Source organism: Miscanthus floridulus, chromosome 2 (assembly GCF_019320115.1).
Source record: "Miscanthus floridulus cultivar M001 chromosome 2, ASM1932011v1, whole genome shotgun sequence".
Lineage (NCBI taxonomy): Eukaryota > Viridiplantae > Streptophyta > Magnoliopsida > Poales > Poaceae > Miscanthus > Miscanthus floridulus.
This window is the reverse complement of record NC_089581.1, coordinates 165,027,745-165,046,372: the sequence shown is the minus strand read 5'-3', so window position 1 is coordinate 165,046,372 and position 18,628 is coordinate 165,027,745. Positions and strand designations below refer to the sequence as shown.

General features: G+C 48.3%; 2 protein-coding genes across 2 annotated transcripts; both read left to right on the top strand.

The window, feature by feature from the left end:
• The first annotated feature begins 3,453 nt into the window (after nt 1-3,453).
• LOC136537377 (uncharacterized) lies at nt 3,454-4,017 on the top strand. The gene has a single exon (XM_066529368.1). It carries the CDS (start codon nt 3,454-3,456, stop codon nt 4,015-4,017), a length of 564 nt encoding a protein of 187 aa, XP_066385465.1.
• A 7,415-nt stretch (nt 4,018-11,432) lies between these two features.
• LOC136540464 (CASP-like protein 2U2) lies at nt 11,433-17,113 on the top strand. The gene is made up of 3 exons (XM_066532472.1): nt 11,433-11,776; nt 14,913-15,045; nt 16,470-17,113. The coding sequence occupies exons 1-3, from the start codon at nt 11,532-11,534 to the stop codon at nt 16,707-16,709; spliced, it is 618 nt and encodes a 205-aa protein (XP_066388569.1). The 5' UTR covers nt 11,433-11,531; the 3' UTR covers nt 16,710-17,113.
• The last annotated feature ends 1,515 nt before the right edge of the window (nt 17,114-18,628 follow it).

Genomic DNA, 18,628 nt, shown 5'->3' with positions numbered 1-18,628 from the left:
ATGAAGGTGGACATGAAATGAAGATGATCAAGCTCCAACTTAGAAAAGAAGAAAGAGAAAAACAAAGCCAAGGAGATCAAGGTAAAGGTATAAGATAGGTTTTGTTTTTAGTGATCAAGACACTATAGAGAGTGTGATCACATTTAGGATCGTTAGCCATACTATAAAGAGGGGAAATCTTTGGCTAAGCGGTTATCGAGTGCCACTAGGTGATATTGTTCTTGCATATGCATTTAGAAACCTAGTTTGCTAACTTTGGCCCTTGTAAAATGCTTTGAAAAATGCAAACACACATGCACACAAGTTCTACACTTTGTGGTTAGCAAGTTGGAAGCAAGGGCGAAGTGGTTGTGGACTTAGAAAAAGAAAAGGAAGAGCTGCACTGTGACCGGACGCTGGCCACATCATGACTAGACACTGGCAGCTGAGTCCGGTCAATTGTAGCGAGGAGGCATTGTGTTGGCTGAGAGGAGCAAGGAGCGACCGAATGCTAGATCTGAAGCATTGGCACGTCCGGTCACTTTTTGAGAGGTGGCGGTTTCGCGTGATCAGACACGCAGGGGTCACATCAAGTTGTTGTTGACGTATGTTGGCATCAGCACCTTAGGAGCACGCAGCAGAGCAGAGTGAGGACCGAACACTGGGGCACTGAAAGGTCCTTGTTTGGTTTTGGTAATTGAGTAACAACCTAGGTGGACTAAGTGTGTTTAAAGTGAAATACATAGGTGATTAGTCCACAAGTACATATGTGTGAGCAATACTTGCCATGAAGGTGAAATGGCTTGGAAATGTTGCAAAGCTTACACATGTGATGATGAAGGAGCTCCTTGCACATGAGACATGACATTGAGTCATGTGATCAAGGTAGAGAAGATCAAGACATGACTTGGCTAAATGGATCGGTTGTAAGTGTGAAGGGCAAGTTGAGTGATGACTTGGCACCGATGGACCAAGGCAACGGTGAAGAGCAAGTGAAGTTAAGATCGATGAACCAATATGGTCACGTGATGACATGAAGTAGATCATATCATTTGTAATTGATTGATGCATGTGTTGCATCAAGATTAGAGGAGATGGAATGGAATGCGCAAGGCAAAGGTATAACCTAGGGCATTTCATTTCACCAGTCATAGATGTATAGAGAAGTTGATGACTGGATTTATGATAGATGGTCGTACTATCAAGAGGGGCAAACTTGTTTGCATATCGATCATTTAGTGCCACTCGAGTGATCTAACTTTGCATCATTGCTAGGATCGAGTGGCGTGGCAAGTTGAGTGGCTAACTCCTTAAAATTGATTGTGAAAATGCTAACACACATATACATGGTGGTGTACACTTGGTGGTGTTGGCACATTTGCAAAGGATAAGAAGTTGGACTTGAAAAGGATCAACTCGGTGAACAAATAGAGGTGAAACAGGTCACTAGAGGTGACCGAATGCTGGCCTAGGCTGCACCTACGCGTCCAGTCATGCTCTGCAGTGAGTGGCGTTGAAAGTGATCAGACGCATAGGAGGGTGAGTCCGGTCATGCTGACGTACGCTGACGTAGTGGTGCAAGCATGGCAGAGACACGTGGCAGGCGATTAAGGACCAGACTCTGGTGCCATGTCTGATCATGTCTCACCTGACGCGTCCGGTCACAAAATAGAGGCTCGAGAAGCTCTCTAGAAATGACCAGACTCATGGTTAGTTAGGTCAATTCATTGGCGCATCAGGTCACAGGCTTGGCTGAGCGCGGGCGCGCGCGATTGAACGCAGCGTGTGGTGCGTCCGATCAGCCTCGAGCACGTTAGGTCTTCTTTTGACCGTTGGCGTGCAGAGCTAGCCATTGGAGATTGATGCTTGGCATTTGAAGGCGTGGACACATGGCGCACATCCAGTGACCAGACGCTAGCTTGGTGACTCCGGTCGTTGTGACCGGCCCATCCGGTCGCTGCGAGTTGTGCCCAGTGAAGGGGTACAATGACTCTTTTCTTGTGGGGCAATAAAACCAAGCATTGGTCGGCCTTGGGCCAGCAGCTGAGCACCCTTGAGCCTTGGTGGCTTGTGTAGGTGTGCTTGGGAGCCCTCTAACCCACTCTTGCTTGATAGTGTTCATCCTATTGAGTGAGTGAGCGATTCTAGTGCGATCCGCACCAGGACGCTCGTAGCGCCATTGGCGACCGGCATCGGTCCCAACATAATAATGCTATCCACAATACGGCAGCAGGTGCCACAAATCCTGGCCAAACCATTGAGGGAACCGGTGAAACGCGCCCCAGGCGTAGTCACTGGCTGGATGATCGGAGCCCTAGCCTCTAGGGCCTAGGGCCTCAGGCCTTCAGCCGGCGCAACTGGAAGGCACCGTTCCCATAGCGTTTCTGGCCGCCCAGCAACATCACTAAATACACTAGGGAGACAAACCCAGGCATTTGGCTCGAAGACTTCTGGCTCGCCTGTCAGGCCGGAGGAGTGGATGATGACTTCTTCATCATTCAATATCTTCCCATTTGTGTGGGGGAACATATTCGGGCGTGGCTCGAATTCCTTCCACGCAACAGCATCCACGACTGGGAGGACCTCAAGAGGGTCTTCGTCGAGAATTTCTAGGGGACGTACATCCAATCGAGGAACTCCTAGGACCTCAAGAGCTGTCAACAAGAGCCCAATGAGTCCCTATGGGATTACATCCATAGGTTCTCCCAACAATGCAACTCCCTCCCTGACATCATCGACGCAGACGTCATCAGCGTGTTCCTCTCTAGGACAAACTATGAGTCCCTTATCCACAAGCTTGGCTGCTTGAAACCCCATACCACCCGCGACCTGCTTGACGTAGCCACCAACCATGCCTCCGGCAAGGAGGCGGTTGGAGCGGTCTTGAGCGAAGGCCAGGACAAGGTCAAAGCCAAACACATGGACCTGGATGAGGGCCCCTCCACGCAGAGGGGCAAGAAAAACAAAAAGGATCGACGTCGGTCGGACAGCGCCCCGCTGGTCACCGCGACCGATCGCACAGTCAAACAGCCCCATCAAGGACTGCCTGACCACTTCAACAAACTCATGGACGGTCCATGCCCCAACCATGCCTACCCTATCAAACACCTCTACAAGGAGTGTGAGCTCCTCAAATGTTTCCTTCAATAGGCCGGTGGGCCAAAGGAGGGAGACGGCAAAGAGGTAGCACCCAAGAAGGGAGGTACGGCAAGCAAAGACGCGGACGACTTCCCCGACGCTGATGAATGTATCATGATCTTTGGCGAATCCAACACCATCTGGACCAAGCGACAGCATAAGGTTCGCTATCGAGAGGCATGCACTGTTGAGTCGGCCATCCCCTCCTTCCTCAGCTAGTCGGAGTCTCTGATCACCTACGATCAGAGGGACCATCCCTCCCATGTCGCAAGACCAGGACGCTATCCACTCATCGTCGACCCCATCGTCCGCAAGAAGCGGCTTACGAGGGTGCTGATGGACGGCGGAAGTGGCCTCAACATCCTATACATCGACACCCTCGATGCCATGTGCATCCCCCGATCAGAACTCCACCCAGTGGGCTCCCCCTTCCATGGGGTAATCCTGAGAGCGCAGGCATACCTGCTCGGGCACATCGATCTACCCATCACGTTTGATAGCCGAGCCAACTTCCGCTCAGAGGTTCTCACCTTCGAGGTGGACTTTCTAGGGTCCTACCACGCCATCTTGGGGCGGCCATGCTACGCGAGATTCATGGCAATCCCTAACTACACCTACCTCAAGCTGAAGATCCTGGGACCAAACGGTGTCATCATTGTGAGTAGCGCATTCTCGCACGCCTTCACGTGCGACCGTGAACACTACGAGCTCGCCACTGCGGTCGTCAACTCGTCCGAACTCCCGTGGCTCAGGCAGTCATCGGTCCTAGCAGCCCCGAACTGTAACCAACCAACTTCCTCATCGGCCTTTCACCCGCTTGAAGAAACCAAGGTGGTGGAAATCGATCCCACCAACCCAACCAAGACAGTTCGGATCAGGACCCAGCTTCTAGCCAAATAGGAAAGCGAGCTCGTCGACTTCCTATGTGAGAATCGCAATGTCTTCACATGGCAGCCGTCTGACATGCTGGGGATACCCTAGGAGGTCACCGAGCATGCACTACGCCTTACCCTGGGCTATAAACCCACCAAACAACACCTGCGTCGCTTCAACGACGAAAGGCGCAGGGCCATAGGTGAGGAAATCGCCAAACTCCTGGTAGCCGGGTTCATCAGGGAGGTCTTCCATTCTGACTAGCTTACCAATCCTGTCCTGGTCAGAAAAAAGATCAGGAAGTGGAGAATGTGCGTCGATTATACTGGACTTAACAAAGTGTGCCCAAAGGATCATTTCCCATTACCATGCATAGACCAGATAATTGACTCCACCTCAGGTTGCAAAATCCTCTCCTTTCTGGATGCCTACTCAGGCTATCACCAGATCGCGATGAAAGAGTCCGATCAGCTCACAACCTCATTTATCACCCCGTATGGTTCGTACTGCTATGTGACCATGCCTTTCGGCCTGAAGAACACCAGCGCCACCTACCAAAGGTGCATGCAGCAATGCTTCACCAACCAAATTGACCCACTCGACCAGCCCGATTAGGCCGAGTGGCCAAAACCAACGATCGCCATCTATGTTGATGACATAGTGCTCAAAACGGCTCAAGCTTGCGATCTAATCGTAAATTTGGCCGCGACGTTTGCAAACCTCCGAGGGTTCAACATCAGGTTGAATCCTGAAAAGTGTGTTTTCGGGGTTCCAAAGGGGAAACTGCTTGGATACATCGTATTCGAGCGTGGCATCGAAGCCAACCTCGAAAAGATCACAGCCATCTCCAACATGGGCCCCATACGCAATGTCAAGGGCATGCAGAGACTCACCGGTTGCCTGGCTACCTTAAGCCGCTTCATCTCCCAGTTCAGCGAATGGGGGATGCCGCTCTACAAGCTCCTCAAAAGGACGGATGCCTTCGTCTGGACTAAGGAAGCCCAGTAGGCTCTCGAAAGCCTCAAAACATCCCTAATGTTGGCCCTAATCCTTGTCGCTCTCAAGCGGGGAGAACCCCTCCTCCTCTACGTTGCGGCAAGTAACCATGCGGTGAGCGCCGCCCTGGTCATAGAGAGGGAGGAACCGGGACACCAGCTCAAAATGCAGCGACCCATATACTTCATCGGAGAAGTGCTTACTGACCCCAAGGTCCAGTACCCCCAGGTGTAGAAACTCCTATACGCCGTACTAATGGTGACCAGGAAGCTCCTACACTACTTCACCGACAACGAAGTCACGGTCGTCACTTCATACCCACTCAGAGACATCGTCCGCAACCACAACACTGCGGGACGAATCTCCAAGTGGGCTCTTGAACTCATGGGCCATGACATTAGATATACCCCCCGCACTACTATTAAGTCTCAGGCTCTCATGGATTTTGTCGCTAAATGGACGGAGGTCCAGCTACCAATCCCGAACGTCACCCATGAATACTGGACAATGTACTTCGATGGGTCCATAATGGCACCCGGCTCGGGAGCTGGAGTGGTTCTGATCTCCCCGGATGGGAGTAGGCTCTGTTACGCCATCCGCCTCCACTTCTCTGCTTCAAACAATGCTATGGAATACGAGGCCCTTATCAATGGACTCTGCATCGCCATCGAGCTTGGCGCTACGTGACTCTACGTCCGTGGTGACTCAGAACTAGTCATTGATCAGGTCATGAAGGAGTCCTCCTACAAAAGCCCCCTCATGACGGCATACTGCCAAGAGGTGCGCAAGCTTGAGGACAAATTCTAGGGGATCGAACTACATCATGTCCCTTGAAGGGACAACGATGCCATCGATTTCCTTACAAAACTGGCCGCTAGGTGGGATCCGTCCCCAAGCGGGGTCTTCATCAACGACATCCATGAGCTGTCCGCTCGCATCTTGGAAGGTCCAACCTAGACGCCCTCCGATGCCCAGCTGGTGCTCGGGGGTTCCGACCCCGATGCCCAACCAGCGCCCAGGGGCTCTGATCCCAGTACCTCTATGCCACCCACAAGCATCACCGTATTGGCACCCGGTCAAACCAATTAGCGAGTACCGCTACTCGCCTACATCCTCAAAGAGGTTCTCCCACCCGAAAGGACGGAGGCTAGATGAATCGCTCAACACGCCAAGACCTTTGTCGCACTCGGTGACGAGCTCTACAAACGGAGCCCAGTAGGGGTACTCATGAAGTGTATCCTCACTAGCCAAGGGAGGGATCTCCTCCTCGAGGTTCATGCCAGCATTTGCGGGCATCACATGGCCCCAAGGTCGCTGGTTAGAAAAGCCTTCCGCCAAGGTTTTTACTGGCCCACCGCACTATAAGATGCAGAGGAAGTCATTCACAGGTGTGAGGGATGCCAGTTCTATGCCCGGCAAACCCATTTGCCAGCACAATAGCTCCAAACCATCCCTATCACCTGGCCATTCGTGGTCTGGGGCCTTGACATGGTAGGACCCCTCAAAAAGGCCCTAGGTGGTTTCACTCACCTACTCGTAGCGGTCAACAAATTCACCAAATGGATAGAGGCCAAACCCATCACCAACATCCGGTCGGAGGAGGCAGTCAAATTCTTCCTTGACATCATCTATCGATTCGGCGTTCCCAACTGTATCATCACTGACCACGGGACTAACTTCACTAGAAAAAAGTTCCTAAATTTTAGCGACGGATACGGTATCAGGATCGACTGGGCCTCGGTCGGATATCCACGAACTAACGGTCAGGTCAAACGCGCCAATGGCATGGTCCTCCAAGGACTTAAGTCACGCATCTTCGACCGACTCAACAAATACGCGGGGCGATGGGTTACGGAGGTCCTAGCAATCCTCTGGAGCCTGAGAACGACCCCAAACCGATCTACAGGATTCACACCCTTCTTTCTGTCCTACGGAGCTGAGGCAGTGTTGCCCTCCGACCTCGACCACGGCGCACCAAGAGTGAAGGCTTTCGACCACGACTGAGCCACGGAGGCCCAACAAGACGCAGTCGACCTACTCGAAGAGGCCCGTGAAGCAACCGTCATCTGCTCCGCTTGCTACCAACAAACCCTCTATAGGTACCACGAAAGGAAGATCAGAGGAAGGATTCTCGAAGTCGGTGACCTCGTACTCTGGAGGACCTAATCAACGAAGGAAAAACACAAGCTCTCTCCACCATGGGAAGGACCCTATATGGTAACCGAAGTAGTCTGACCGGGCACCTACCGACTGGAGGACAACAATGGCAACCTTCTCAACAACACTTGGAACATTGAACAGCTACGTCGTTTTTTCCCCTAAATTTGGTCTAAACCACTTTTTAGTTAGAACATGCTCCTATAAGAGCACCCCTGCCCAAAACACTTTTAGCCCGGGTCGCTCGGGGGCTCCATAAGGGTGCAATATTAAAATATTACCTCTCTTTTTACTATCGCACGATAAAGGTTCCATAAGGGTACAATATTAAAATATTACCTCTCTTTTTACTATCGCATGATAAAGCAATTGTGTTCCCAAACAGAAACACATTCCATTCCCTATGTTTACCTTACGTAACTCTGTTCTTACTCCCAACCAAATGCACCCCTCCTTTTCCTATGGTTACAAACAGCTAAGCCTCGCGGGCCACGCCCTAGGCTCACAAGGTCGCAGCCTATGGAACAAACGGGCAGGTATGAGAAAGAAAGGATAAAAAACAAAAGTTATGCTAAGATAAACACAGGGAATGAATATCATGGTTCTGTCACAAGGACAGCACGAATGTGTTCATTAATACAAAACTATTCACACAAGGGCTAACCCACGATTGACAAGCACAGGTATCGGTCGGACATTTTTGGCTAGAGCTCTCCGAACCCTGTCACTCCAGTCGTACAGGCACCACCACACGAAATCTCCGCCGAGAGACCAACCGGCCCCTTGAGTCGATCGAATCACTCAGTATCCACACCTGAGATATAGGTAGGAAGCGAGGGGGCACCCCATGCGGGCCATGCTAACTCCATCTTGAATGACGAGCACGGGTCTCGATTGGACATTTCCAACTAAAGCTTTCTGAACCCCGTCTCTCAGGTCATCAAGGTGAGCATGTGTTCATTAATACAAAACTATTCACACAAGGGCTAACCCATAATTGACAAGCGTAGGTACTAGTTGGACGTTTTTGACTGGAGCTCTTTGAACCCCGTCACTCCAGTCGTCAAGGTAAAACACTATCAAAAGCCCCTCTATTTCAATTTAAAACATTCATACATCCATACGTGCATTTCATTCCATACGCCTGAACCTCCTAGGTGGTTAGGGCATGAACCGCCCGAGGGCTCGAGAACTAAGCATCGCACATGCAGCGAAATGCATCAGAACGCTCTATGTTGCACCACAAAGCAGCGGCTTGCCACATTCGATATGAGCAACCGAATAGAGCCAGGGGAGAAAACCATAGATGAGCGCCATGCAGCCTTTGCCTGGTCTGGCAAACCAGATCATCTCAACCTTCTCATTCGATCCTGAACCTCTCACCAAGCCCACAGAATCTCCATCGAGGGGAGGCCATTAGGCCACCCGGGTCGGTCTCCGGAACGACCTAGGCATCTATCGGGCTGCAGGTAAAGGAGTAGTGGAATGCCACAAGAGGGCTATGCCGACCCCATCATGAACGATGGACCCGGATTCCACTCGATCACACCTGTTAGCGAGCTCACCGAGCTAGTCTTCGAGCCTGAGCGATCAGGACAGGTGACGAAACTTAGCCCCTCTGGTTGTGAGGAACCGGATGGGGTAGCGCAAAACAACTCACACCAACCCCCCCCCATAAAGGCCCGATAGGGCTTGGGGGCTCAAATGCCAAGGGGCCGCGACTCCAAACTTGCGTCGATAGGATCAGCGACATCTGGCTATGGCTCTTGGGACCGCGACTCCGAACTCGTGTCGACAGGATCGGCGACATCTGGCTATGGCTCCTGGGACCATGACTCCTAAACTCGCGTAACGGCTTCAAACGGCTTCACTACACTCCAATAAAACCTAGGACCGTGACTCCTAAACTCGCGTAATGGCTTCCTGAACTAACTAAACTAACTCTCTCGATCCACGGCATGCACTGACGCCTGGGTCCATTTGCAAACTCCTCCTCACCCGATCCCACGGTGCGCATCGACGCCAAAAGATCAGTGAGCTCTGACACAACCAAATCGAGCTATCTCAACCCACAGCGCGCACCGACGCCAGGGTCTGTTCATGACTCCAACTCACTCGATCCCACGACGCGCAACGACACCGTGGTTAAACAAAATTCCGTCTCAAACTAAAAAAACACACATACACGCCTGCTGAGACAACACCCCCAGCCGGTTCGGCCCGAACCGCCTAGGGTTTGGGGGCTACACCCACGGGTGCACTCGCGCGCACCCACCGACAAAATAGAAAAACATCCCCGTTGACAAACTCAGAAGCACCCCCCAACCGGTTCGGCACGAACCGCCCAGGGCTACACCCGTGGGTGCGCTCGCGCGCACCCGTCGGTAAGACAAAAATCCCCCAGACGATTCTGCCCGAATCGCCCGGGGGCTCGGGGGCTCCTGTCGGGTTCATAAACCCGGGGTCCCTCGGGGACCGGCTTCCACGCCAGGGCTCGGCCCAGGAGGACGGCCTTTTCTTCTTCTGGACCGGCCCAAGAGTCTAAACTCAACAGATCGGAGCACTCGCTTCAGGCCCTGGCCACCTTCGGCCCATCTTTCCGACCAGAGCACTAGCTCAGGCTCAGGCCAACTCCGAACGGCCTCTCTGATCGGAGCGCTAGCGTCAGGCCCCGGCTGTCTTCGCACGGCCTCCACTCGAAAAGCCTAACCCAAGGACCGCCTCTGACTCCGACCCCGTGTCTCCGACCAGGGTTCATAGAAAACCCTGTCCATCGCTATTCTCCGACTGGTACGCCAGAACCAACTGGAGCCATCCAACCGGGGATGCCCGCTCAGAAAGAACTAGGAGGCGTACGAAGGAAAGCAAGACAGGGCTCGCAAGTCAAACCACGACACCAGGGACCATACCCTGCGGAATAGTACTTTACAGCTGCCCTGCCACAAACAGTATTGTAGGCACCAACAATTACCTCTACAGTATTGTAGACGTCGGTCAAAATACCCGTACGGTAAGACCCCCCACGTGCCTCTGGGCATCAACAGTATTGTGGGCGCCAGAATTCACCGTACCAGGTGAATGTGGTAAAGTCATGCCTCCAGTCAGCGAGACAATATTTTTGCAGGTACCGATGTCCTCCAGTCTTGAAGAAAGCAGCTCAACCACCCACATATACCTGACATTCTACAGTGACATCAACAGTATTGCGGGCGCCCACCATTGTCCCATCTCCGTCGACATGGGCAACAAGGCTTAGAAACGTTCGTACTCTCTCTCTCTCTCACTTGTAAAGCCATCCCCTTCTTCTATAAAAGGGGATATGCTCCCTCCAAACACAGGGAGTTAACCCAAGTCGGCCTCTTCAAGTTCAGGTTCATTAGATCAATAGTTGGTAACCCCTCAAGCACACGCTAGGACACTTCGTTCATAGCATAGCTCCTGTCGATCTCGGCCCTTTCGACCGGACCGACCGGACACCCCGTCTCTCTCTCGTTTGTAACCCCACTATAGACTTCGAGCACCTGGGTTTGGGAATAAAGTCACCGACCGATCCACACTGGACGTAGAGCATGTTGCCTGAACCAGTATAAATCTCGTGTCATTGAGTGCTAGGCCACATCCGATCACAACGTACAGCAAAACTATAAATATTTACTAGTTGTCACTTTCTGTACCGACACTATACCTTTTTTTATCCTCCAACAACTTCTCTATAGGCTGTTCGCACTCATCATTCCTGCTCTCCATCTTTGATTAGTAAAAACCTATAATAGAGAATGGTTATATATAGAGAGAGATTTAAATGCATAAGCTATTGCAGTTTGTTTTTCACCGTAATTTCTATTCTAATGAATAAAGAAAGATATAAAAAGACCCTTAGAGTTGCTCTAAGGTTTGACCAAACATATATATTAATATTTATAACACTAAATAAATATGTTATGAAAACTATCTAACGACAAATCTAATAATACTTATTTGATATAATAAAATATTACTATTTTAATATATATTTGTTAAACTTAATTATTTTAATTTAAACACTGTGCTAGAATTCATTCATTTTTAGCGGAGGGAGTATCACAGAATATAGAGGCGTGTTGCAAATCATGTGGCTAACATGAAAATCATGTCCATGTTTCATCTCGTCCATTAATTTCTCAACTGGACGTCTACCCAAGCATTATGATGGGTTGGTGGAGTGCATCTAGCGAAAACCCTTGCACATTTACGCTCCTCTGCCGCCACTGGCCTCTGCTCTGTGCTTTTAAACACCTCCCACAGTTCACTCCTCCGATGTCCGCTCCCACACTCGCCTCCCTCCTCATCAGTGGCAGGCAGATGAACCCGCAGCTCGCAGGAGACAGAGAGAGACCACAGCCGCAGCCATGAGCCACGGAGGCGGAGCCGACAACGGTGTGAGCCCCGGCAACGTCCCGGTGTGCTACTACGGCGCGGCGGGGCGCGTGCCGGCGTCGCTGGAGCGTCGGGTGCGCGCCGCGGAGCTGTTCATGCGGTGCGCGGCGTGCGGGCTCGCGGTGCTCGCCGCGGCGCTGCTGGGCGCCGACCGCCAGACCCGCACCATCTTCGCCGTCGAGAAGACCGCCCGGTTCACCGACATGCAGTCGCTCGTGTAAGCGCCTCCGTCAACCCACCCTCCCTTCCCCTCCCATCGTGACTTTCAATTCCGCCACCGCCATGACGCCATCCCTGTGCAAGTATTCCCATCCACCATTAATTAGGCCTCCCAATGATGCGTACGCATGCAAAAGCAGCAAGCGAACTTTTCTTTTTCAGTGGTCTTTCTTTATTTTTGTGCAAATTAATTTCTCCAGAATCAAACGCGTCCTAATCAGATGTCACAAGTCCCCAGCACAGGGACTTCCGAGCGTCGTTATGCTGCCAAATTATTATTTGTTTCAACTGGTCACCGAGGTTGTGCGTGTTGTTCATCCTAGAGCTTCTGGTGCCCAGTAGCCACTTGCCCAGCAGAAACGTAGTACAGTGTTTTTATTCCCCCGTTAGCTTATAAGAGGGTGTTTGGATATGTCGACTAAAATTTAGGAGGCATGTCGGGAGGATGTTGCATGGGGTATTCGGATACTAATAAAAAAATAAGTTACATAATCCGTCAGTACTTCACGAGACGAATTTTTTAAGCCTAATTAATCCGTCATTAGCACATGTTTACGGTAGAAAAACATTGTCAAATCATGGACTAATTAGGTTTAAAAGATTCGTCTGGTAAATTAGTCGTAAACTATGTAATTAGTTTTATAATTAGTCTATATTGAATACTTCATGTATGTGTCCAAATATTTAATGGGACAGCGACTAAAATTTAGGAGGCAACCAAATACCCCCTAAGTTCAGCCATCGAACGTATTTTTTTCTTGCACACGCCCAGCGAAATGAACATCAGTGTACTGTCTACTAGATAGACTAGGAGATACGTACGGAGTACTATGTCACTATCACTATTCATTTCATTATAAGGCATGTCTGATGACCGATGGCAACTAAAGCAAGCAAAGGAAGCTCTGGGATGCCTACCGATTCCTGAACTGAACGTGTACACACGGTGACGGTGCCACCAGACTGTAGTAGCAGTATAGTATCAACAAATGTGGCTGGAGAGGTTGAGACTTGCGAGAGAGTAATGGCGAGGCCAACGGACAACCACACGTACGGCGGCGACGACGAGCCGGCCGCTTGCACAGTTGGGCTCGGGAGCAGAGGTTTATTTCCTTGCCGCCGCTTCGCCGAGGACGGACCCATGCGTACGTATGCGTTTGGCAGTGGCTGCCACCGGTCCTTGCCTGGCCGTCCGTAGTTCGCATGGAAGGGAAAGGGAAGGAGGCCGTGGCCACCCAGAATAGCAGCCGCTTTCATGGCGCTGCCTGTCCCTGTTGACATGGCACTGGCAGTGTTTGTTTTTTACCCCTCTGGTCACACACCGGTGGCAGCGTGTGCGGTGTGCTGTGGATGTGGTCTGCTTCGGGTTCGAGGATTCCAAAAATTTTTAAACCCAAAGTATTACATCGAATCTTGTAGCACATGTATGAAGTACTAAATATAGACAAAAAATAAAACTAATTGCACAATTAGGTGAGAAATCACGAGATGAAACTTTTGAGCCTAATTAGTCCATAATTAGAAACTAATTACCAAATACAAACGAAGTGCTACAGTAGACATGCAGTACCCAAACCCAAAAATTTTTGGGAACTAAACGCGCCTTTAGATCCAGCCTTTAAAGTTTTTGGTTGACACGTCGGTGTCGTATGGGGGTGTTCGATACTAATAAAAAATAAATTACAGAATCTGTCAGTAAATCACGAGACGAATTTATTAAGCATAATTAATTCATCATTAGCGCATGTATGTTGTAGCACTTTGTTGTCAAATTATGGACTAATTAGGCTTAAAAGATTCGCCTCGTAAATTAGTCGTAAACTGTGTAATTAGTTATTTTTTTAGTCTATATTTAATACTCCATATGTGTGTCAAACATTCAATATGACGGGTGTAAAGTTTTATGGTGGGAATTAAACAAGAGTTTATAGTTATCATTGTGACATGGTGTAGAAGTATGGCAACCACCATGTGGTGGTTTTGGCTACCCGTTGCAGTGTTAAGCCATGTCCGCTTCGCTGAAAAAACAAGTCGAAACACTGCTCCGGTTGATTTGTTGTGAGAGAAAAACACTGTTTCGACTGAAAAAAACGAGCTGAAAAAGACGGATTATAAAAGAAGCGAACAGGGCCAATTATCTACGAGTATCTTTTTATTGGAAGCAGTAGTTATATAGTAATTCTTAGCTAGTACAGTATTCAATTCCTACAGTTCTAAACATGTAACGACGGGGAATTTAGTTTTTTGGTAGCAGCATCAGTGTTGCATTGAAAATACAACTAATAATACACTACTCCATGATCAGTGTGATTTACTATTACTCTCGGCAGTCAACAGTGAATAATACGTATGTAGGAGTGAAAACAGTTATTGCCCTTGGTGCTGTAAGCCTAACATAAAAAAAACTGCGAGGAGGGCCATCTTCATAATAATGCAGCCGCATGGGATCGTGTAACATTCAAAGTACTGACATATTGAAGAGCTAAAGTAGGTGATTTTTCAATAGAGCCGCATGAAAGGAAAGTCGTCAAGTGCATCAATAAAAAAAATCACATAAGTTTCCAGGACCAGTGGTGTGGAACTTTGAATTATTTCATTAGAAGCATAAAATTTTATCAACCTGACAGAAGGTGTTGCTTTTTTTTAGATAATGGGGAAAAATTGTTCAAAAAAGATAATGGAAAAAGAAATCCGGCTTCGGTCTTCTAAGAAGAAGCATCAATCCATGTTTATTACAGTGATAACACTCAGGATTTAAACTAACTAGAAGAACACCCCGCGCGTCGCTGCGGGAACTACTGATTTGGAATGAAATTTAACTATTCATATAATTCTTAGGAAGAGATTAACTATTATATTATAAACTAATGTTAGTGGAGAGCGTGGGACTCTGATGTGGACAACTAAATGTATGTTAGTGGATGATGTGTCTCGATGACATGGATATCATAATTGCTTGTGCTAGTGAATTTTAATTGTAAATGATAGTGGACTGTTGAGGTAGACGCCTTTTATATCAAGAAAAATTGCTAGTGAGGTTTTGCTTTATAAGAGTATAGGTTACAAGTTCATAACTAAAGTCGAAGAGGATAAATGACAGAAGGTGTTGCTAAAGCTCAATTGCTGGCGTGCAGATTCTTGGTGATAGCAAACGGGATGGCAGCGTGCTATAGCCTGCTCCAGGGGGCGAGGTGCTTGGTGAGCATTCTGACAGGTGGTGTCCTCATCAACAGGCCCATGGCATGGGCTATCTTCTCCTGTGATCAGGCAAGTATTTATGATTGTCACTATCAGCTTTTATATATTTTTGGTCGCTGTCTTTATGTTCTTGTTGCATGTGTGTTATTTGTCACTATCAAGTGGTTATTGTTCTGCTATCATTTCTAAAAATATTTTGAGTGAAGGCTGCTATTCTGTAGCCCTTGAGCACTTGAACATGTTTTGTACTGTGCAAACGGAATGTGACGGAGACATAAATTAGATGGTTACCCAAAGTTTTGGGTCAACACACAGTAAGGTCATTAGGATTAACCCTCTTTGGGGGAAAATACCTGTGATGAAAAAACAAATAATCATGCTGTGTGCTGGACAACTCTGACCTTCAAACAGTAATATTGAATACATGTTGTCATAGCAGATTGAAGCAGGAGATATGAAAGTCACAGTTTAGGTGTAAGTAACTTGTATGCTGGACGTGTCAATTACTGATAGGAACAACACTTAGTTTGCTATGCATACCGTCAACACTGACGTTCTTTTAGGGAGATCTTGACCTGTATAAAGACAGGGAAAATAGAAGTTGGCATTAATTGGCACCTTAATATGCATTTATAGCCTACAGGACACCTCGTGTTGCTTGAAATTGTTGATTATGTTATCTTCATGTGATCATGTATTCATGTCATGTCACATCCTTCCAGCCTTCCTCCGTATAGCAGACAGCATATCACAGTCAAACACTGAGCTATGGTTAGCATATTCCTTTGAAATTTTTTAAATTGATAAATCACTGTGATAAAAATAAACGACTTGCTACTTAAAGGTGCCCGAACCCAAATTTAGAACCATCTGCCTATTAACATACAGATGAACTGCATATCCGGGCCTCAGGACAGTAATTGTACGTTTTCCAGTCATTTGTGGTCATATACATATCCTGCTAGTGCAGTGAACAGATAAGACCACTATGTTCCATGGCTAGCAAATTGTGGGAAACAGACTGGCCATCCTGGCTCGCTGTCAAATGTAAGTATACCAACATGTACGTGTATTTGCTGCCTGAATGCAGCAGCAGCCGCAGTGCAGTACAATCAAGAACAGCAGTAGCAGTAGGTGAGATCACAGACCAGAGCCATCACATGGCGTTGTGGCAAGCTCTAGATCGCTCTAATCAGCGGCGGATCCAGGAAATATTTTAGGGGGGGACTGAACAACACTGCTGCTCGATCTTAAGTCTCAACCCCAAAAATTCATATGGGCTCTACAGTAATTTGCACTGCTTCGGTTTGGGTAGGGGGGCTTGAGCCCCCCCTCCGCCCCACTGCTAGATCCGCCCCTGGCTCTAATTCCTGTCTTACACACATGATGGTCTTCTGTCGTTGCCTGTTCTTGCCGTAAACACTACAGTACTGTACAAAGTAGTAACTCTACGTACCTTCTGTGACCAACCTGGGGGGCGCTTGCATGTGCAGGTGATGGCGTACTTCACGATCACGGCGGTGGCCGTGGCGATGGAGGCGGCGATGATCGGCAAGTACGGGTCACAGCAGTTCCAGTGGATGAAGACTTGCTACCTCTACAAGGGTTTCTGCGCGCAGGCGGGTGGTGCCATGGCCTGCGCCGTGGCGGCCAGCCTGAGCATGGTCGTCATCTCGCTGGTGTCCGCGTTCAACCTCTTCCGGTTGTACGGCAGCGGCAAAGGGAGGAAGTGATCGGCCCGGCCGGCCGGCTCTCCCTTCAGCCTGCCACTAGGAACACAGGGCAGCCTCTTGTGCTTGTCTCGCCGCCGCTGGCCTTTTTCTTAGTAGGTTTTAACACCCAGTATGGAACCATAGCGCTATGGATGGTCGGTCTTCTTCTTCGGTTTGAGGTTTTTTCTGGTGTTGGTAGGCATACCTGTCGTCGTCTGTCAGCGAAGCCTTAAAAAGGTCTCTGGGACGCTCGCCTATGTATGTATACGATGTGAAGTGATCCAAGGTGTTCGTGTACTTATACTATGGCAATAAACGTGTGGGAAAGCGATGTATCGACGATGAGTGTCGCCGCCTGCAGCTGCTGCAGGGATGGCAGGGAAAATACTCTCCTGGGTTATTTATTATACAGTAGTTGTTGCTGCTGATGCTGTGGCAACTGCCATCATTTACTAGACACATATGTAGTACTAGCAATCTAGCATGCAGTGTGAACTCTGACGCAAAGAACTTATGGATGATCAAATGGTTGGTTCTCCGCCATCTGTTCTTGTGACCTAAGGATTATCTTTCAGGCCCACTACAATTGTCAGTGGCGGGCTTTCCAGTATGGATTCTTCGGTTCGAAGTACCACGATATGGGCCTTCCAACGTGGATTAGGGCTGCCCAGTTTCTAGCCCAACTACAGTATGGGCCTAAAGAACAAATGCACAATAATACAGAGTTGGGCCTCAGATGGCATTGGGCTTTTCTCAGACTTGTAAAAATGAGGAATGGGAGAAAATATAGAAAAGAAATAGGAATACAATGACAAAACGGAGAATGAAAGAATGTAGGAATTTTATTGGAGTGGGTATTTAGAATACAGGCATACGAATTGTGGACCCATTCACCAGCTACCCCACCATCTCTCCTTTAAATATACTACTACAAGAGCTAGATCAACTATAGTTTGGACATCCACGGTGGCAAGAACGTGATGAGCTTGCGGCCAGAGTGAGATTTGTCTTGGACCTCATGAAGGAAAAACAAACAAGAGATTGCTGTGGATTTTTGGTTCCCTCCAAATCGTACAGGTGCAGGAACCTTTCCATCGAAAAGGAACGAAGGAATCCTATGTTCCAAACATTGCTACACGAGTCAAAACTATAGAAAAGTCGATTGTTTGAAAATCCTTTAAAAATCCTGCAATCCAAACACAACCTTAGCAGGTTGCGTTGCTCACTTCTTCTACGGGACTAGCACATGAATTAGGTATTCCCTGTGCCAAAAGATATCAACGCACTTGTAACAGAAAAATGGTTGGGCCTCGTGTAGAGCAGCATTAGAATTTAGAAATAGTAGAAAATGGTTAGGCCTCATGTAGTGTTTGGGTCATTTTGTTACTAGCCAACCTAACATTTTAGCTCATAAAATTAATAAACCAACTAGCAAGCTAAACGAGTTAAGTACTTGATACTTGATAGTCAACGTCAACGACTCTAATAAGCAACAATTAGGTTTGATATGGTGATGTGTGCATGTTATTGAAATCTAAAACCGATCTATGCTATGCATTGTATTTCTTTTTTTTCTTGATGTTTGCATAGAACAAGTAGGTATTTCCTAATTTATACATTTCTTGTAGTTGTTAATGCCTTGGCTCACGAGCTCGTAATGAGCCGAGCTAGAGTTTTAGCTCATCTTTAATGAACCGAACTGAGCCAGCCCGTTAACTTAGTGAGCCGAGCTAGCTATCTAGCCCTAATGCAAAGTTTTTCGAATAACGATTTGTTTTATCCATTTCAAAGGGTTAGTGCATCACCTATATAACTATATACTACATTCGTCCACAAAAGAATACAAATATGTTATCCGTGTCCGTCAAAGTAGTTTAAATTTGACTAAGTTTACAATGAATAGTCTTTACATTTATGTCTCCAAATCGATTTATTCAGAA